The sequence below is a fragment of the Heptranchias perlo genome, chromosome 2 (assembly GCF_035084215.1).
Source record: "Heptranchias perlo isolate sHepPer1 chromosome 2, sHepPer1.hap1, whole genome shotgun sequence".
NCBI lineage: Eukaryota > Metazoa > Chordata > Chondrichthyes > Hexanchiformes > Hexanchidae > Heptranchias > Heptranchias perlo.
This window is the reverse complement of record NC_090326.1, coordinates 23,475,923-23,498,517: the sequence shown is the minus strand read 5'-3', so window position 1 is coordinate 23,498,517 and position 22,595 is coordinate 23,475,923. Positions and strand designations below refer to the sequence as shown.

The 22,595-nt window shown below is 46.7% G+C and overlaps 1 protein-coding gene across 3 annotated transcripts in view; it reads left to right on the top strand.

The window, feature by feature from the left end:
* The window catches only part of LOC137333112 (uncharacterized protein C7orf57 homolog), a 137,600-nt gene that overhangs the window by 58,469 nt on the left and 56,536 nt on the right, over nucleotides 1-22,595 (top strand). For all 3 annotated transcript variants that reach the window (XM_067997270.1, XM_067997279.1, XM_067997261.1), the window contains exons 4-5: nucleotides 6,875-6,977; nucleotides 16,574-16,715. In XM_067997270.1, coding sequence (XP_067853371.1) covers nucleotides 6,875-6,977; nucleotides 16,574-16,715 — 245 coding nt within the window. The remainder of the gene's footprint in view (nucleotides 1-6,874; nucleotides 6,978-16,573; nucleotides 16,716-22,595) is intronic.

The window sequence follows — 22,595 nt, the reverse complement described above, 5'->3', positions numbered from 1 at the left end:
AGGGACAGATGCGATTTTGGAACTCAACGCTCCAACGTACTGTCTTAACCTCGCACAGCTGAACAGGTCTTAAATAGCATGGAGGACCCCCCACCAGCGCTATTTAAAGGGATTACGCAGGAGTTACAGGTTATTTGCTGGATTACCCAAACATCTTGCAATATTCACCGACACACGTCCCGCTTTCTTGCAGGAGAAAGTGGCACATAACAGGAGGAAACCGGCCGTCCTTACCTGGTCTGGCCTATATGTGACTCCAGACCCACAGCAATGTGGTTGATTCTTAATCGCCCTCTGAAATGGTCTAGCAAGTCACTCAGTTCTACAATCTCGCATCAAAAAGTCATAACAAGAATAAAATCAGATGGACCACCCAGCATCAGACCACGAGACACCAGACACGACAAAGGCAAACCAAGCCCAATTGACCATGCAAAGTCCTCCTCACTAACATCTGGGGATTTATGCCAAAATTGGGAGAGGTGTCCCACGGACTAGTCAAGCAACAGCCTAACAAATATTTTGTTTCAGTCTTTACGGTAGAGGACACTAAGAATATCCCAACACTGGACAAACAGGGGGGGAGGAGCTAAATACGATTAAAATCACTAAGGAATTGGTACTCAGTAAATTAATGGGACTCAAGGCGGATAAATCCCCTGGACCTGATGGCTTACATCCTAGGGTCTTGAGGGAAGTGGCAGTAGGGATTGTGGATGCTTTGGTAATAATTTTCCAAAATTCTCTGGACTCGGCAAAGGTCCCGGCAGATTGGAAAACTGCCAATGTAACACCCTTATTTAAAAAGGGTAGTAGGCAGAAGGCTGGAAATTATAGACCAGTTAGCTTAACATCTGTGGTGGGTAAAATTTTGGAGTCTATTATCAAGGAGACAGTAGCGGAACATTTGGATAAACATAATTTAATAGGACAAAGTCAGCATGGCTTTACGAAGGGGAAGTCATGTCTGACAAATTTGCTTGAGTTCTTTGAGGATATAACGTACAGGGTGGATAAAGGGGAACCAGTGGACGTAGTGTATTTGGACTTCCAGAAGGCATTCGACAAGGTGCCACATAAAAGATTATTGCTCAAGATAAAGAATCACTGGATTGGGGGTAATATTCTGGCATGGGTGGAGGATTGGTTATCTAACAGGAAGCAGAGAGTTGGGATAAATGGTACATTCTCAGACTGGCAACCAGTAGCCAGTGGTGTTCCGCAGGGGTCGGTGCTGGGTCCCCAACTCTTTACAATCTATATTAACGATTTGGAGGAGGGGACCGAGTGTAACATATCAAAGTTTGCAGATGATACAAAGATGGGAGGGAAAGTAGAGAGTGAGGAGGACATAAAAAACCTACAAGGGGATATAGACAGGCTGGGTGAGTGGGCGGAGATTTGGCAGATGCAATACAATATTGGAAAATGTGAGGTTATGCACTTTGGCAGGAAAAATCGGAGAGCAAGTTATTATCTTAATGGCGAGAAACTGGAAAGTACTGCAGTACAAAGGGATCTGGGGGTCCTAGTGCAAGAAAATCAAAAAGTTAGTTTGCAGGTGCAGCAGGTGATCAAGAAGGCCAACGGAATGTTGGCTTTTATTGCTAGGGGGATAGAATATAAAAACAGGGAGGTATTGCTGCAGTTATATAAGGTATTGGTGAGACCGCACCTGGAATACTGCATACAGTTTTGGTGTCCATACTTAAGAAAAGAAATACTTGCTCTCGAGGCAGTACAAAGAAGGTTCACTCGGTTAATCCCGGGGATGAGGGGGTGGACATATGAGGAGAGGTTGAGTAGATTGGGACTCTACTCATTGGCGTTCAGAAGAATGAGAGGCGATCTTATTGAAACATATAAGATTGTGAAGGGGCTTGATCGGGTGGATGCGGTAAGGATGTTCCCAAGGATGGGTGAATCTCGAACTAGGGGGCATAATCTTAGAATAAGGGGCTGCTCTTTCAAAACTGAGATGAGGAGAAACTTCTTCACTCAGAGGGTACTAGGTCTGTGGAATTTGCTGCCCCAGGAAGCTGTGGAAGCTACATCATTAAATAAATTTAAAACAGAAATAGACAGTTTCCTAGAAGTAAAGGGAATTAGAGGTTACGGGGAGCGGGCAGGAAATTGGACATGAATTTAGATTTGAGGTTAGGATCAGATCAGCCATGATCTTATTGAATGGCGGAGCAGGCTCGAGGGGCCGATTGGCCTACTCCTGCTCCTATTTCTTATGTTCTTATGTTCTAACATAGCCACACCTTTCACCCAACGTCCCAGACTCTTCCATCACCATCCCTGACCCACCAGGGGTGGCGGTACAGTGATATACAGTCAGAGGGGAGTGGCCGTGGCAGTCCTCAACATTGACTCCGGACCCCATGAAATCTCATGGCATCAGGTCAAACATGGGCAAGAAACCTCCTGCTGATTACCGCCTACAACCCTCCATCAGCTGATGAATCAGTCCTCCTCCATGTTGAGCACCACTTGGAGGAAGCACTGAGGGAAGCAAGGGCACAGAATGTACTCTGGGTGGGGGACTTCAATGTTCATCACCAAGAGTGGCTCGGGAGCACCATTACTGACCAAGCTTGCTGAGTCCTGAAGGACATAGCTGCCAGACTGGGCCTGCGGCAGGTGAGCAAACCAACACGAGGGAAAAACCTACTTGACCTCATCCTCACCAATCTACCTGTCGCAGATGCATCTGTCCATGACAGTATTGGTAGGAGTGACCACCGCACAGTCCTTGTGGAGGCGAAGTCCCGTCTTCACACTGAGGACACCATCCAACGTGTTGTGTGGCACTACCACCGTGCTAAATGGGATAGATTCGGAACAGATCTGGCAGCTCAAAACTGGACATCCATGAGGTGCTGTGGGCCATCAGCAGCAGCAGATTTGTATTCCAGCGCAATTTGTAAACTCATGGCCCAGCATATTCCTCACTCCACCATTACCAACAAGCCAAGGGATCATCCCTGGTTCAATGAGGAGTGTAAAAGAGCATGCCAGGAGCAGCACCAGGCATACCGAAAAATGAAATGTCAAGCTGGTGAAGCTACAACACAGGACTACATGCATGCTAAACAGCAGAAGCAACATGCTATAGACAGAGCTCAGTGATTACACAACCAACGGATCAGATCAAAGCTCTGCAGTCCTGCCACATCCAGACATGAATGGTGGTGGACAATTAAACAACTAATGGGAGGAGGAGGCTCTGTAAACATCCCCATCCTCAATGATGGCAGAGTCTAGCACATGAGTGCAAAAGATAAGGCTGAAGCGTTTGCAACCATCTTCAGCCAGAAGTGCCAAATAAATGATCCATCTTGGCCTCCTCCCAATATCCCCACCATCAGCCAATTCAATTCACTCCACGTGATATCAAGAAATGGCTGAGTGCACTGCATACAACAAAGGCTATAGGCCCCGACAATACCCCGGCTGTAGTGCTGAAGATTTGTGCTCCAGAACTAGCTGCGCCACTAGCCAAGCTGTTCCATTACAGCTACAATGCTGGAATCTACCCGACAACGTGAAAAATTGCCCAGGTATGTCCTGTCCACAAAAAGCAGGGCAAATCCAATCTGGCCAATTACTGCCCCATCAGTCTACTCTCAATCATCAGCAAAGTGATGGAAGGTGTCGTCGACAGTGCTATCAAGCGGCACCTACTCACCAATAACCTGCTCACTGATGCTCAGTTTGGGTTCCGCCAGGACCGCTCTGCTCCAGACCTCATTATAGCCTTCGTCCAAACATGGACAAAAGAGCTGAATTCCAGAGGTGAGGTGAGAGTGACTGCCCTTGACATCAAGGCAGCATTTGACCGAGTGTGGCACCAAGGAGCCCTAGTAAAATTGACGTCAATGGGAATCAGGAGCAACACTCCAGTGGCTGGAGTCATACCTAGCACAAAGGAAGATGGTAATGGTTGTTGGAGGCCAATCATCTCAGCCCCAGGACATTGCTGCAGGAGTTCCTCAGGGCAGTGTCCTTGGCCCAACCATCTTCAGCCTTTTCATCAAAGACCTTCCCTCCATCATAAGGTTAGAAATGGGGATGTTCGCTGACGATTGCACAGTGTTCAGTTCCATTCGCAACCCCTCAGATAATGAAGCAGTCTGAGCCTGCATGCAGCAAGACCTGGACAACATCCAGGCTTGGACTGATAAGTGGCAAGTAACATTCGCGCCAGACAAGTGCCAGGCAATGACAATCTCCAACAAGAGAGAGTCTAACCAGCTCACCTTAACATTCAATGGCATTACCATCGCTGAATCCCCCACCATCAACATCCTGGGGGTCACCACTGACCAGAAACTTAACTGGACCAGCCACATAAATACTGTGGCTATAGGAGCAGGCCAGAGGCTGGGTATTCTGTGCCAAGTGACTCACCTCCTGACTCCCGAAAGCCTTTCCATCATCTACAAGGCACAAGTCAGAAGTGTAATGGAATACTCTCCACTTGCCTGGATGAGTGCAGCTCCAACAACACTCAAGAAGCTCGCCACCATCCAGGACAAAGCAGCCCGCTTGATTGGCACCCCATCCACCACCCTAAACATTCACTCCCTTCACCACCAGCGTACCGTGGCTGCAGTGTGTACCATCCACATGATGCACTGCAGCAACTCGTCAAGGCTTCTTTGACAGCACCTCCCAAACCCACATACCATCCAAGTCACATACCACCCCGACTTGGAAATATATCGCCGTTCCTTCATCGTCGCTGGGTCAAAATCCTGGAACTCCATACTTAACAGCACTGTGGGAGAACCTTCATCACACGGACTGCAGCGGTTCAAGGTGGTGGCTCACCATCACCTTTTCAAGGGCAATTAGGGATGGGCAATAAATGCTGGCCTTGCCAGCGACGCCCCCATCCCATGAATGAATTAAAAGAAAAGGTAGCAAGTGGCAGTGGTTCCATGGAACATGAACCTGCTGTCCTTTCTCAGGATGACAGCATGGTCCCACTCTTGCCACTCCGCCAGTGCCCTTGTTGTTGTATGTCAACTAGCTAGCCCACTTTCTGTAGAGTACTGAAACTTTATTATCAGAAGATAGGAACAGGAGTAGGCCATTTAGCCCCTCGAGCCAGCTCCTCCATTCAATGAAATCATGGTTGATCTGTGACCTAACTCCATATACCCACCTTTGCCCCATATCCCTTAACACCTTGGTTAACAAAAATCTATCAATCTCAGATTTAAAGTTAAGAATTGAGCTGGCATCGACTCCCGTTTGCGGAACAGCATTCCAAACTTCTACCACCCTTTGCGTGTGGAAGCGTTTCCTAGCTTCACCCCTGCAAGTCCTGGCTCTAACTTTTAGGTTATGTCCCTTCATCCTAACATTCAAGTATAGGAGATCTCCAAAAACAGGTACAAATGCATCAGCAGTCAGAAGCAATAATCCAGCAAATAATCTGTAACTCCTGCATAATTCCTTTAAATAGCACTGGTGGGGGTCCTCCATGCTGTTTAAGACCTGTTCAGCTGTATGAGGTTAAGACAGTATGTTGACAGGAGTGTTGAGTTCCAAAATCGCATTTGTCCCTTTAAATCAGCGTTGCACACTGATCTACCACATATTCTCCCTACTTTACGTGCTGCTGGTGCTCGTTATCTGCGTGTGTGCGAACGCCTTTACTAATATGGCGTCCGGCACAAGTCACGCTAGAAGTGTCTGCGTACATTCTAGACGCCATTTTGGGTCCTTAGGAGTCCACGTAGTGCCCTTACAACGGGCGCTTCGCGGCCCAATTTAGAGCCCTATGTGTTTTAAAAGCCTGACAACGCTTTAAGCTCAATATTATCTATCTAGCTTATTTATTTAATAATCTAGTTATCTATCCGCAGTACATTGTCTTCGATCCTGAAACTCATACTTCTCCTATGCCATCAGGGTCATTGAGGGAAAAACAAGATTTGCGAGAACACAGTTTACTACATTACTGTGTTTGCAGGTTTCCAGATGTCTTTGTTTAAAACAGATTTTGAATCCCACATCAGAAAAGTTGCAGGACAATTGTGGAGGAAATGGTAAAACATGTGGAGTAGTCGAGTGGGAAATAGTACAAATTGGAGGCAGTTGCAGTGGATATATTTCTTGCAGTCAGTTTTTCCCCTCATTGGTATCTTCATTTTACTCAGCAGCATGTTTTTTGTGCCAGTGTTCTACTTCTATCTTCCTGCCTAAGAATGAAGGAGGCTAACATCTTCTCGTAAATTGGTATGCACTCCTTTTACCAGTGCTGTTTAAAATAAGAGTTTGAATTAAAGTGCTGGTGTGTGGAAGGGGGATGAGTGCCTGCTGTCCAGTGACCCCCTCCCCGCTGAAAGTGTGCATGTGTGGATGTTGAGTGATGTCCCCTGCAGTCAAGTAACGTGCTAGCTCTCACTGTTGGGGCTCACACATCAACAATGGACATTTGGCTAAGTCAGTGGAGGGTGAACAGTGCTCATGAAACCACACCCCAGGAGAGGAATGGAAAAAATTGGCAAGGACAAAAGCTCAAGATTACTTATTTGGTAACAAAACATTAGGGGACAGATTTTCATGTTTCTGCTCATGGCCATATTGGATTGCGAATAGAGGAACATCAGGCAGGGAAAAAACCTACCCAATTTTCTTTTCATTAATTAAATGGATGAAAAATTGGGCATGCTCCCTTATAGGTGTGTGGTCCTCCCCAGCTGAGTTTCCTGTAATCACTTTACCCAGAATAAGCCCAGATTTCAGTTCCTAGTCAAAAAAGATCTCCAGTCTTAAGAGAAGTGTGCTCATTTTTTAAATAGATTTTTGACCTTTAAATGAACTAAAAGTCTTTTGTATCCTCACAAATAACTAGATTTGCTGAAGCATCATAGCCCTCCTCCTAGGAAGTCATCTCCAGTTCTGTGCTCACAACCAGAATGGTTCACGCATGCACCACCATCTTCCAAGAACAAGGAGTAAGTATACATGCATTTCAACTTGTACAATCTTTGATATTGAATTGTGGACATGGTGGCAGTTCAGAAACATTTTTGGCCTATTTTGGGTGGGAAAAAGTTAAAGTCTTATATGTTACATTAAGTATTAGTTCTTTATTGAGTGAATATTAATTGCTTTATTTCAGACAGTTGTGTGAAAAGGTCCAATATTTAATAAATGCACCTTCAGGTGTATGACAACATAGTGGATGAGTCATTCTAGGCTGCTCTTGCACAACTCACCATACATGGGTATGGTAGCATAGTGGTTATGTTACTGGACTAGTAATTCAGAGGCCCGAACTAATAATCTGGAAGAATGAGTTTAAATCCTGCCACGGCAGCTAGGGAATTTAAATTCAATTCATTAAATTCAATTAATTAAATAAAATCTGGAATTAAAATACTAGTATCAGTAATGGTGGCCATGAAACGACTGGATTGTCGTAAAAACCCATCTGGTTCACTAATGCCCTTAAGGAAAGGAAACAATTTTACAACACCAAGTTATAGTCCAATGATTTTATTTGAAATTTACAAGCTTTCGGAGGCTTCCTCCTTCCTCAGGTAAATGTAAGGAACTCCTCGAAGCCTACGCATTTATAAATCACAGAACAATACATGGTGATTACAGATAGTCTTTGCAACTGCCCGTTGCCAAGGCAATCACCATGTTCAGACAGAGAGGTGTTACCTACAGAGCCCCCGAATATACAGTCAACAAAAAAAAACAAACAGGAAAAAAACAGAGAGAGAGAGGCAGAAACATCCGGAAGGCAGAGAAAGCCAGCAAATGACCCGTTATATTAAAAACAGATAGCTTTTGTTCGCTGGTGGGCTTACGTGTAGCGTGACATGAACCCAAGATCCCGGTTGAGGCCGTCCTCATGGGTGCAGAACTTGGCTATCAATTTCTGCTCGACGATTTTGCGTTGTCGTGTGTCTCGAAGGCCGCCTTGGAGTACGCTTACCCGAAGGTCGGTGGCTGAATGTCCCTGACTGCTGAAGTGTTCCCCGACTGGGAGGGAACCCTCCTGTCTGGCGATTGTTGCGCGGTGACCGTTCATCCGTTGTCGCAGCGTCTGCATGGTCTCGCCAATGTACCATGCTCTGGGGCATCCTTTCCTGCAACGTATGAGGTAGACAACGTTGGCCGAGTCACAGGAGTATGAACCATGCACCTGGTGGGTGGTGTCCTCTCGTGTGATGGTGGTATCTGTGTCGATGATCTGGCATGTCTTGCAGAGGTTGCCGTGGCAGGGTTGTGTGGTGTCGTGGACGCTGTTCTCCTGAAAGCTGGGTAATTTGCTGCGAACGATAGTCTGTTTGAGGTTGGGTGGCTGTTTAAAGGCGAGTAGTGGAGGTGTGGGGATGGCCATAGCGAGTTGTTTGTCATCATTGATGACATGTTGAAGGCTGTTGGTTGCGTCCCGTGTTAATCTTCTGAGGAGGTCTATGCGATTTTTCGCTGTGGCCCGTCGGAACTGTCGATCGATGAGTCAAGCGTCATATCCCGTTCTTACTAGGGCGTCTTTCAGCGTCTGTAGGTGTCCATCGCGTTCCTCCTCGTCTGAGCAGACCCTGTGTATTCGCAGGGCCTGTCCATAGGGGATGGCCTCTTTGACGTGGTTAGGGTGGAAGCTGGAAAAGTGAAGCATCGTGAGGTTGTCCGTGGGCTTGCGGTAGAGTGAGGTGCTGAGGTGCCTGTCTTTGATGGAGATTCGTGTGTCCAAGAAAGAAACTGATTCTGAGGAGTAGTCCATGGTGAGCTTGATGGTGGGATGGAACTTGTTGATGTTATCGTGTAGTCTCTTTAGTGATTCTTCGCCGTGGGTCCATAGAAAGAAAATGTCGTTGATTTTTCTGGTGTATAGCGTTGGTTGGAGGTCCTGTGCAGTGAAGAAGTCCTGCTCGAACTTGTGCATGAAAATGTTGGCGTATTGGGGTGCAAATTTGGTCCCCATGGCTGTTCCGTGTGTTTGGGTAAAGAACTGGTTATCGAAGGTGAAGACATTGTGACCTCGTCCTCACCAATCTACCTGTCGCAAATGCATCTGTCCATGACAGTATTGGTAGGAGTGACCACCGCACAGTCCTCGTGGAGATGAAATCCCGTCTTCGCACTGAGGACACCATCCAACGTGTTGTGTGGCACTACCACCGTGCTAAATGGGATAGATTCAGAACAGATCTAGCAACTCAAAACTGGGCATCCATGAGGCGCTGTGGGCCATCAGCAGCAGCAGAATTGTATTCCAGCACAATCTGTAACCTCATGGCCCGGCATATTCCTCACTCTACCATTACCAACAAGCCAGGGGATCAACCCTGGTTCAATGAGGAGTGTAGAAGAGCATGCCAGGAGCAGCACCAGGCATACCTAAAAATGAGGTGCCAACCTGGTGAAGCTACAACTCAGGACTACATGCATGCTAAACAGCAGAAGCAACATGCTATGGACAGAGCTAAGCGATTCCACAACCAACGGATCAGATCAAAGCTCTGCAGTCCTGCCACATCCAGTCGTGAATGGTGGTGGACAATTAAACAACTAATGGGAGGAGGAGGCTCTGCAAACATCCCCATTCTCAATGATGGCGGAGTCCAGCACGTGAGTGCAAAAGACAAGGCTGAAGCGTTTGCAACCATCTTCAGCCAGAAGTGCCGAGTGGAAGATCCATCTCAGCCTCCTCCCGATATCCCCACCATCACGGAAGCCAGTCTTCGGCCAATTCGATTCACTCCACGTGATATCAAGAAACGGCTGAGTGCACTGGATACAGCAAAGGCTATGGGCCCTGACAACATCCCAGCTGTAGTGCTGAAGACTTGTGCTCCAGAACTAGCTGCGCCTCTAGCCAAGCTGTTCCAGTACAGCTACAACACTGGCATCCACCCGACAATGTGGAAAATTGCCCAGGTATGTCCTGTCCACAAAAAGCAGGACAAATCCAATCCGGCCAATTACCGCCCCATCAGTCTACTCTCAATCATCAGCAAAGTGATGGAAGGTGTCGTCGACAGTGCTATCAAGCGGCACTTACTCACCAATAACCTGCTCACCGATGGTCATTTTGGGTTCCGCCAGGACCACTCGGCTCCAGACCTCATTACAGCCTTGGTCCAAACATGGACAAAAGAGCTGAATTTCAGAGGTGAGGTGAGAGTGACTGCCCTTGACATCAAGGCAGCATTTGACCGAGTGTGGCACCAAGGAGCCCGAGTAAAATTGAAGTCAATGGGAATCAGGGGAATACTCTCCAGTGGCTGGAGTCATACCTAGCACAAAGGAAGATGGTAGTGGTTGTTGGAGGCCAATCATCTCAGCCCCAGGGCATTGCTGCAGGAGTTCCTCAGGGCAGTGTCCTAGGCCCAACCATCTTCAGCTGCTTCATCAATGACCTTCCCTCCATCATAAGGTCAGAAATGGGGATGTTCGCTGATGACTGCACAGTATTCAGTTCCATTCGCAACCCCTCAGATAATGAAGCAGTCCGAGCCTGCATGCAGCAAGACCTGGACAACATCCAGGCTTGGGCTGATAAGTGGCAAGTAACATTCGCGCCAGATAAGTGCCAGGCAATGACCATCTCCAACAAGAGAGAGTCTAACCACCTCCCCTTGACATTCAACGGCATTACCATCGCCGAATCCCCCACCATCAACATCCTGGGGGTCACCATTGACCAGAAACTTAACTGGACCAGCCATATAAATACTGTGGCTACGAGAGCAGGTCAGAGGCTGGGTATTCTGCGGTGAGTGACTCACCCCCTGACTCCCCAAAGCCTTTCCACCATCTACAAGGCACAAGTCAGGAGTGTGATGGAATATTCTCCACTTGCCTGGATGAGTGCAGCTCCAACAACACTCAAGAAGCTCGACACCATCCAAGATAAAGCAGCCCGCTTGATTGGCACCCCATCCACCACCCTAAACATTCACTCCCTTCACCACCGGCGCACTGTGGCTGCAGTGTGCACCATCCACAGGATGCACTGCAGCAACTCGCCAAGGCTTTTTCGACAGCACCTCCCAAACCCGCGACCTCTACCATCTAGAAGGACAAGGACAGCAGGCGCATGGGAACAACACCACCTGCACGTTCCCCTCCAAGTCACACACCATCCCGACTTGGAAATATATCGCCGTTCCTTCATTGTCGCTGCGTCAAAATCCTGGAACTCCCTTCCTAACAGCACTGTGGGAGAACCGTCACCACACGGACTGCAGCGGTTCAAGAAGGTGGCTCACCACCACTTTCTCGAGGGCAATTAGGGATGGGCAATAAATGCCGGCCTTGCCAGCAACGCCCACATCCCGTGAACGAATAATAAAAAAAAAAATTACCACCTACCTCCCTCCCTCGGCTGATGAATCAGTCCTCCTCCATGTTGAACACCACTTGGAGGAAGCACTGAGGGTAGCAAGGGCACAGAATGTAGTCTGGGTGGGGGACTTCAAGAGTGGCTCGGTAGCACCACTACTGACCGAACTGGCCAAGTCCTGAAGGACATATCTGCCAGACTGGGCCTGCGGCAGGTGGTGAGCGAACCAACACGAGGGAAAAACTTACTTGACCTCGTCCTCACCAATCCACCTGTCGCAAATGCATCTGTCCATGACAGTATTGGTAGGAGTGACCACCGCACAGTCCTCGTGGAGACGAAGTCCCGTCTTCGCACTGAGGACACCATCCAACGTGTTGTGTGGCACGAGCACCGTGCTAAATGGGATAGATTCAGAACAGATCTAGCAGCTCAAAACTGGGCATCCATGAGGCGCTGTGGGCCATCAGCAGCAGCAGAATTGTATTCCAGCACAATCTATAACCTCATGGCCCGGCATATTCCTCACTCTACCATTACCAACAAGCCAGGGGATCAACCTGGTTCAATGAGGAGTGTAGAAGAGCATGCCAGGAGCAGCACCAGGCGTACCTAAAAATGAGGTGCCAACCTGGTGAATCTACAACTCAGGACTACATGCATGCTCAACAGTGGAAGCAACATGCTACAGACAGAGCTAAGCGATTCCACAACCAACGGATCAGATCAAGGCTCTCAGTCCTGCCACATCCAGTCGTGAATGGTGGTGGACAATTAAACAATTAACGGGAGGAGGAGGCTCTGCAAACATCCCCATCCTCAATGATGGTGGAGTCCAGCACGTGAGTGCAAAAGAAAAGGCTGAATCGTTTGCAACCATCTTCAGCCAGAAGTGCCGAGTGGATGATCCATCTCGGCCTGCTCCCGATATCCCCACTATCACAGAAGCCAGTCTTCAGCCAATTCGATTCACTCCACATGATATCAAGAAACGGCTGAGTGCACTGGATATAGCAAAGGCTATGGGCCCCAACAACATCCCGGCTGTAGTGCTGAAGACTTGTGCTCCAGAACTAGCTGCGCCTCTAGCCAAGCTGTTCCTGTACAGCTACAACACTGGCATCTATCCGACAATGTGGAAAATTGCCCACGTATGTCCTGTCCACAAAAAGCAGGACAAATCCAATCCGGCCAATTACCGCCCCATCAGCCTACTCTCAATCATCAGCAAAGTGATGGACGGTGTTGTTGACAGTGCTATCAAGCGGCACTTACTCACCAATAACCTGCTCAGTTTGGCTTCCGCCAGGACCACTCGGCTCCAGACCTCATTACAGCTTTGATTGAAACATGGACAAAAGAGCTGAATTCCAGAGGTGAGGTGAGAGTGACTGCCCTCGACATCAAGGTCGCATTTGACCGAGTGTGGCACCAAAAGCCCGAGTAAAATTGAAGTCAATGGGAATCAGGGGAATACTCTCCAGTGGCTGGAGTCATACCTAGCACAAAGGAAGATGGTAGTGGTTGATGGAGGGCAATCATCTCAGCCCCAGGGCATTGCTGCAGGAGTTCCTCAGAGCAGTGTCCTAGGCCCAACCATCTTCAGCTGCTTCATCAATGACCTGCCCTCCATCATAAAGTCAGAAATGGGGATGTTCGCTGATGATTGCACAGTGTTCAGTTCCATTCCCAACCCCTGAAATAATGAAGCAGTCTGAGCCTGCATGCAGCAAGACCTGGACAACATCCAGGCTTGGGGTCATAAGTGGCAAGTAACATTCGTGCCAGACAAGTGCCAGGCAATGACCATCTCCAACAAGAAAGAGTCTATCGCCGAATCCCCCACCATCAACATCCTGGGGGTTACTATTGACCAGAAACTTAACTGGACCAGCCATATAAATACTGTGGCTACAAGAGCAGGTCAGAGGCTGGGTATTCTGCGGCGAGTGACTCACCTCCTGACTCCCCAAAGCCTTTCCACCATCTACAAGGCACAAGTCAGGAGTGTGATGGAATACTCTCCACTTGCCTGGATGAGTGCAGCTCCAACAACACTCAAGAAACTCGACACCATCCAGGACATAGCTGCCTGCTTGATTGGCACCCCATCCACCACCCTGAACATTCACTCCCTTCACCACCGGCGCACAGTGGCTGCAGTGTGTACCATCCACAGGATGCACTGCAGCAACTCACCAAGGCTTCTTCGACAGCACCTCCCAAACCTGCGACCTCTCCCACCTTGAAGGACACGAGCAGCAGGTACATGGGAACAACACCACCTGCACATTCCCCTCCAAGTCACACACCATCCCGACTTGGAAATATATCGCCATTCCTTCATCGTCGCTGGGTCAAAATCCTGGAACTCCCTTCCTAACAGCACTGTGGGAGAACCTTCACCACACGGACTGCAGTGGTTCAAGAAGGCAGTTCACCACCACCTTCTCAAGGGCAATTAGGGATGGGTAATGAATGCCAGCCTGGCCAGCGATGCCCACATCCCAAGAACGAATAAAAAAAACTCATTGAGGCCAATCACAGAATGTCATCAGCAATCCAGCAAGGTTACCCATTTGACTTTTTTAGATGGAGAACGGGGTTCAACGTCAAAGAGGGAAAATTTAAAGAAGGAGAAAAACAATAAATAAAAAATGAGGAATGGGAGAGAACAATAAACAGCTATAAAGGAACGAGCTACATGTTGAAAATGTTAAATTTAAACCAGGAAATGCTGGAAATGATCAGCGGGTGTATCAGCATCTTAAAGAAAAAGACTATTTTAACGTTTCTGGTAGAGACCCTAATGTAGGTTTTCTACTCAGTGATGCTGGATTAATGAATGTGAAGTGGATGTAACAGATTGGAAAAATAGGCAAAGATCTGTTACTCCGGCCTTTCACCCATTTAGTGTCCCAACCAATTTTGTACCGATGTCAGAAGTGACCAGCAGTTTACAGTTAATTCCATTAAAATCAGCCCTCAATCACATTATTATGCAAATTTTCCGGTGTTTACAGCAGCATACTGTTCAGGGCCAACATCCTCGCTGCCACCTCATTCTGCACCATCTCCACTTCCCCAGCCATCAAACGTGGGTTGAAGTATTGCAAGCTCCATCAGTAGGCCACAAATTCGGTTTCCTGTCTCCACATTTATTGAGCCAGCTACTGGGTTTTCTGTTACCCAAACAACCTGTAAGGCTGAAATATGCATTAAAATATCATCAGCCAATGTAATTGCTGCCAACATTTTTATTTCAATATTCAGTCACTTACCTTTAAGTGGCTTCAACCCCTTGAATTAAGCCATCGCCACTTTTCATTTAAATGCTGCTTATGTACAATTTCCTCCGCGCCCCCGGTCAGGCTCAATATGGGCTTGGAGCTCACCCACACTGTGTAAATGAAGCTGACTCTACAAAATCCAGTGGGGTCAAATGTGTTGAGTAAGCCTGTTGGGAGGGCTTGTTGAAAAATCTAGCCTCCTTTTGTCACTACAGACCCCTTATTAGAATACCTTGTCAGGAAACCTATAGAATGTTACACTACAGAAGAAAGCCATTTTTCCCATTGTGTCTGTGTCAGCTCTCTGAAAGAGCCATCCACCTAGTCCAATTGCCTCGCCCTTCCGCCATACCATTTAAAAGTTTTATTTTTTCAAATATTTATCTCATTCCTTCTTAAAAGCTATCATAGATTCTATTTCCACAACTTTTTTTTAGTGGGGTAATCCACATCCTAATAAACCTTTGCATAAAAACATTCTCCTAATCTCACTTTTCATTCTCTTAGTGATGATCTTAAATTTATGCCCTGTTGTTACCAACTCATTGACCAATAGAAATAGTTTTTCCTTAGTTACCTTCAAAACACTTCATAGTTTTGAATGCCTCTGTCAGATCTCCTCTTAACCTTCTAAGGGGAATTTTAACTGGGAAACGGACAGGCGGGGGGCATGAGTGAACGCCAAATGCATCCGACATCGGCAGCGTGAGGCCTAGATGATTTTAACTGGCAGGCCTCATCTGCATGACATTGGTCAGCTGCCCACCGGCTGGTAAGTGGGAGTGGAAGTTCAGGTGACAGGAGGCTGTTGGACGCACCAAAGTAAATCTAATCAGCAAGAAGGTAAGTCGCGGGGAGGGTGTTTTTGAAGGGTCTCACAGGAGGGAAGGGGAGGGAATCTGGGGCAGGGGAGGCCTAAACTTTCCTTGTGAAAAGGAAAGTAAAAAAACTTACCTTATATAGCATCTTCTGATACCAGATCTGCAGTGGCTTCTCCACGCAGGTGAGAGTTAAAATTGCAGTCAGGACCCAATGACATCATCGGACCCTAATCTGCCATATTTTTAAAAAGTACCTTGCGGTTACAGGCTGGTGCCTTTGCCACCTGCTCAGAAGAGCAGTTTAAAGTCAGTTTAAAGGCGTGAAGCAGCGGGAAATCGGTGAGTAAAATACCCAGGGCTTTTTAACTGCCCACCCGCCTGATTACCGCCAGACAGGTAGGGTTAAAATTGTCCCTTCTGTGTCCTAGTGAAAAGAGTTTGAGTCTCTCTAGTCTAGCTTCATAACTGAAGCCTCTCATTCCTGACATCATCTTAGTGAATCCGTCTGCATCCTCTCCACAGCCTTGTCATTTTTCCTAAAGTAAGGGCCCAAAATCAATTATTTGTATAGGTTCAGCATTACCTCTTTGTTTTTGTACTCCATACCCCCTATTTATAACGCCTAGGATCCCAAATACTTTCATTAAAGCTTTATCAACTTGTCCTCCTACTTTTAAAGATGGTCCTTAATGCTAGTGCACAAAATTACTATTACTTAATGCACATTTAGAACGCGTGCTAGTTTTAAAGCATAGAACAAATGAAACCGATTGGTGTCATTGCTGAGGTGGTATTTTTAAAGGAGGCAGATGTTTGTCAATTTGTACAACAATGGGTATTAAAATTTTATGAAATGATCTACCCCCTGGAATAATAGTCAAAAATGTTGATGTGCCTTTCATAGAGAACCCAAATTTTTTTTTTTTAATTCGTTCACGGGATGTGGGCGTCGCTGGCAAGGCCGGCATTTATTGCCCATCCCTAATTGCCCTCGAGAAGGTGGTGGTGAGCCGCCTTCTTGAACCGCTGCAGTCCGTGTGTGTATATGTATATAAAACAATGCTTTGTTTTATATACATTAAGCATTCATTTTTAAAGCAGTCATGTTAACAAGTTGAATATCACTTTACTTACAGAGTCCCTAAATGGTATTTGCCAGAGTACATGGTTCATGAGGAGTTCATTCCGAGTCCTGGACGATTACTTCATGACCCCAATAAGACTGCATTGCAAAAGGACGCAGAAGACAATGAGAAAGAAAATAAAGTAAAAGTAAAGGTAACCTACTATTTAGCAGGCTTCCAAATAATTTTAACATATACTTTCCTACTGCTCATATCATTAACAATTGGGAAAGTGGTAAATGTCTGAAGACTTCCAAATTCTGATGATCTAGGAGCATAGGCTTTTGAGTAGTTTACATATCTTAGTAACCATGGGTAGTGAGGCTGAATGTGCTGTTTCCATTATTGAACAGCTGGGATCTTAACACGCTAATCTGGTCTGACATTGATAATTTATTGCTGGTACGGGTCTGATCAAAGAAACTTAACTGCCTGACACACACAAGTTCAAAAAAATCTTGAAGTGATATGCATTAAGGGGGTGATTTTAAATCCCAAGAACGGGTGGGTTGGGGGCGGGTGGGAATTGAAAATATTTGTTTTCTTGGGTTGCAATTGCAAAATTTTCGCACTTTGCATTCCCAGTGGGAAGCCTGTACTTTTACGCGCCGACATTAAACCCGTAAATAAAGCCGGGTTGCGGTCGCGACCCAAAAAACAACTATTTTCAACTCCCACCCAGCCCCAACCCACCTGTTCTTGGGGGTTAAAATCACCCCCTAAGTGTCTGATTGAAAGATTGATCTGCCTCTCTTAAAGATACCTTCTATGATGTGTTTTCTTTTCAATATTCATGCCCTGATTTGTTTTTCAAAGCTAGAAACAGCACACTGGGGTAATTTTAATCTAACCCACCTGGCAGGAAACCGATGGGATCAGATCAGCCGTCAGTTTTACACCCCACCCCATTTTACTTTCCATGAAGTCAATGGAAAGTAAAATCAGGCTGGGTGTAAAACAGGCGGCCGATCCGATCCCGTCAGTTTCCCCCGGCCGGGTTAGGTTAAAATTACCTCCGTGTAATATTTCACTTCTAAATAACTTTGCTCAGAGGTGAAACACTTTTATCACACTTATAATTTTTTTATCAAAGTGATATTTTTCAATCAACTATTCACTGGTTAAAACACTTGCATCATTGGCATTATTAACCTGCAGAACTTGTGTCAGTGCATTCCATCCTTGTTTCCCAGAGGTTTATAAGGCTGAAACCTCTGGGCAAACTGACGATGACCACAAGGTCAACTCTCTGAAATAATGGTATAAATGCCTTATTTCATGGTGAAATTGACAAACTCATTTCAAACCAGATTTAGTCAAAGGAACACCTTTTGGTTGATTATATTCTACATCCAAGTGTTCCTTGTTTGTATTGTGCTCTCATCCTTGTTCAAAAAATGAAGGCTAGATCTACACTAGTGAGGCCTATAAAAGCCTGGCTGAATAAAAGTCTGTTTTGAGAGAAAACTCCAGGGATGGTTTCTTTGATGAATTATATAAACATCTTGCTGTGTAGGTCGGAATCAGAGAATCATAGTATCTTACAGCACAGAAGGAGGACATTCGGTCCACCGTGCCTGTGCCACTCCAATTAGTCCCACTCCTCTCCACTCTTTCCCCATAGCCCTGTAATTTTCTTCCCTTCAAGTATTTATCCAATTTCCTTTTTAAAGTTACCATTGAATCTGCTTCCACCACCCTTTCTGGCAGTGCATTCCAGATCATAATAACTCGCTGTGTAAAAAAATTTCTCCTCATCTCATCTTTGGCTCTTTTGTGAATTACCTTAAATCTGTGTCCTTTGCTTACCCACCCTCCTGCCAGTAGAAACAGTTTCTCGTTATTTACTCTAGCAAAACCCTTCATGATTTTGAATGCCTCTATTAAATCTCCCCTTAACCCCCTCTGCTCTAAGGAGAACAAATCCAGCTTCTCTAGTCTCTTCACATAACTGAAGTCCCTCATCCCTGGTACCATCCTTTGCATCCTCTCCAATGCATCGACATCCTTCCTAAAGGAAGATATATGTGCCTGGCTCATACATGCTTAAATAGAAATCGCAAAGAGGCCTTAGTTCCTTGGCCAGATTTAGTTTAAAGGAAAAAGAAAGAGTAGGAAAAAGTATCTTGAGTGCAAACACACCATGTAGGATTTTGAAGTAGAGATGTAATATACTTCTTGAAGATTCTTACCCCCACCCCACTGCTTGTGTGTACACACGCAAGCCCGCACATACACATAAAGTTTCTCCACTTTATCTGAATAAAAACTAAAACTGAGCTATGGTGGAGATATTTCTTGCCTCTATCATGTAACTTCACTGCAGGATTTATATTTTAATTGAGCCCTATCCATCTCACAATGGTGGAGATAAATGGATATTCTACAGTTTCATTTCATTACCTTGCGAGTAAGGAAGAAATTATGCAGAATTTTTGATCAGGTAATTAAATAAGAGGTAGAATCCACAGTATGTTAAATATACCTGATCTTTGGAAAGGGTGAGCTTGATGGACTAAACAGCTTTTCCCTGTTCCATAATTTCTTATGTCATTACCAAAGCACTTCCAAATCTGTTACATAAGATCACAAGAAATAAATTTTAATAATTAAAATGAATTATATCCGACTCTCTTGGCAAAATCAAATTGCACTTGATCACTCAGAGCTAGTGAAAGCTTATATCTGTTTGTTGAATAAATCTGTCTATTTGCTACCTGGCATGAGCACCTATGTAATGCAGTGCCCACGGCTTATAATGGATGCATTCGTGAGACCGCGATTTACCCATTATATGCGATGGCCGGTATAAAGTGATAGTGCTATATATTCAGATACGGATATATTCAGATACGGATCAGATCAAAGCTCTGCAGTCCTGCCACATCCAGTCGTGAATGGTGGTGGACAGTTAAACAACTAACGGGAGGAGGAGGCTCTGTAAACATCCCCATCCTCAATGATGGCAGAGTCCAGCACATGAGTGCAAAAGACAAGGCTGAAGTGTTTGCAACCATCTTGAGCCAGAGGTGCCGAGTAGATGATCCATCTTGGCCTCCTCCCGATATCCCCACCATCACAGAAGCCAGCCTTGAGCTAATTTGATTCACTCCACGTGATATTGAGAAACGGCTATGGGCCCCGACAACATCCCGGCCGTAGTGCTGAAGACTTGTGCTCTAGAACTAGCCGTATCTCTAGCCAAACTGTTCCAGTACAGCTACAACACTGGCATCTACCCGATAATATGGATAATTGCACAGGTATGTCCTGTCCACAAAAAGCAGGACAAATCCAATCTGGCCAATTACCGCCCCATCAGTCTACTCTCAATCATCAGCAAAGTGATGGAAGGTGTCGTTGACAGTGCCTTCAACCTGCACTTACTCACCAATAACCTGCTCACCGATGCTCAGTTTGGGTTCTGCCAGGACCACTTGGCTCCAGACCTCATTACAGCCTTGGTCCAAACATGGACAAAAGAGCTGAATTCCAGAGGTGAGGTGAGAGTTACTGCCCTTGACATCAAGGCAGCATTGGACCGAGTGTGGCACCAAGGAACCCTAGTAAAATTGAAGTCAATGGGAATCAGGGGAAAAACTCTCCAGTGGCTGGAGTCATAACTAGCACAAAGGAAGATGGTAGTGGTTGTTGGAGGCCAATCATCTCAGCCCCAGGACATTGCTGCATGAGTTCCTCAGGGCAGTGTCCTTGGCCCAACCATCTTCAGCTTTTTTTTTATTCGTTCATGGGGTGTGGGCATTGCTGGCAAGGCCAGTATTTATTGCCCATCCCTAATTGCCCTTGAGAAGGTGGAGGTGAGCTGCCACCTTGAACCGCTGCAGTCCCTGTGGTGAAGGTTCTCCCACAGTGCTGTTAGGAAGGGAGTTCCAGGATTTTGACCCAGCGACGATGAAGGAACGGTGATATATTTCCAAGTTGGGATGGTGTGTGACTTGGAGGGGAACATGCAGGTGGTGTTGTTCCCATGTGCCTGCTGCCATTGTCCTTCTAGGTGGTAGGGATCGCGGGTTTGGGAGGTGCTGTCGAAGAAGCCTTGGCGAGTTGCTGCAGTGCATCCTGTGGATGGTGCACACTGCAGCCACAGTGCGCCAGTGGTGAAGGGAGTGAATGTTTAGGGTGGTGGATGGGGTGCCAATCAAGCGGGCTGCTTTGTCCTGGATGGCGTTGAGCTTCTTGAGTGTTGCTGGAGCTGCACTCATCCAGGCAAGTGGAGAGTTATCCATCACACTCCTGACTTGTGCCTTGTAGATGGTGGAAAGGCTTTGGGGAGTCAGGAGGTGAGTCACTCACCGCAGAATACCCAGCCTCTGACCTGCTCTTGTAGCCACAGTATTTATGTGGCTGATCCAGTTAAGTTTCTGGTCAATGGTGACCCCCAAGATGTTGATGGTGGGGGATTCGGCAATGGTAATGCCGTTGAATGTCAAGGGGCGATTTTTAGACTCTCTCTTGTTGGAGATGGTCATTGCCTGCCACTTGTCTGGCGCGAATGTTGCCACACATCAGCCGAGGCCTGGATGTTGTCCAGGTCTTGCTGCATGCGGGCTCGGACTGCTTCATTATCGGAGGGGTTGCGAATGGAACTGAACACTGTGCAATCATCAACGAACATCCCCATTTCTGACCTTATGATGGAGGGCAGGTCATTGATGAAGCAGCTGAAGATGGTTGGGCCTAAGACACTGCCCTGAGGAACTCCTGCAGCAATGTCCTGGGGCTGAGATGATTGGCCTCCAACAACCACCACCATCTTCCTTTGTGCTAGGTATGACTCCAGCCACTGGAGAGTTTTTCCCCTGATTCCCATTGACTTCAATTTTACTCGGGTTCCTTGGTGCCACACTCGGTCAAATGCTGCCTTGATGTCAAGGGCAGTCACTCTCACCTCACCTCTGGAATTCAGCTCTTTTGTCCATGTTTGGACCAAGGCTGTAATGAGGTCTGGAGTCGAGTGGTCCTGGCAGAACCCAAACTGAGCATCATTGAGCAGGTTATTGGTAAGGTTGAAGGCACTGTTGACGACACCTTCCATCACTTTGCTGATGGGGTGGTGATTGGCCAGATTGGATTTGTCCTGCTTTTCGTGGACAGGACATACCTGGGCAATTTTCCACATTGTCGGGTAAATGCCAGTATTGTAGGTGTACTGGAACAGTTTGGCTAGCGGCGCAGCTAGTTCTGAAGCACAAGTCTTCAGCACTACAGCCGGGATGTTGTCGGGGCCCATAGGCTTTGCTGTATCCAATACCCTCAGCTGTTTCAAAATATCACGGGGAGTGAATCGAATTGGCTTCTGTGATGGTGGGGATATCGGGAGGAGGCCGAGATGGATCATCCGCCTGGCACTTCTGGCTGAAGTGGGTTGCAAATGCTTCAGCCTTGTCTTTTGCGCTCACGTGCTGGACTCCGCCATCATTGAGGATGGGGATGTTTACAGAGCCACCTCCTCCCGTTAGTTGTTTAACTGTCCACCACCATTCACGACTGGATGTGGCCGGACTGCAGTGCTTTGATCTGATCCGTTGGTTGTAGAATCACTTAGCTCTGTCTATAGCATGTTTAGCATGCATGTAGTCTGAGTTGTCGCTTCACCAGGTTGGCACCTCATTTTTAGGTACGCCTGGTGCTGCTCCTGGCATGCCCTTCTACACTCCTCATTGAACCAGGGTTGATCCCCTGGCTTGTTGGTAATGGTAGAGTGAGGAATATGCCGGGCCATGAGGTTACAGATTTTGCTGGAATACAATTCTGCTGCTGCTGATGGCCCACAGCGCCTCATGGATGCCCAGTTTTGAGCTGCTAGATCTGTTCTGAATCTATCCCATTTAGCACGGTGGTAGTGCCACACAACACATTGGATGGTGTCCACAGTGTGAAGACGGGACTTCATCTCCACGAGGACTGTGCGGTGGTCACTCCTACCAATACTGTCATGGGCAGATGCATCTGCAACAGGTAGATTGGTGAGGACGAGGTCAAGTAACTTTTTCCCTCATGTTGGTTCACTCAC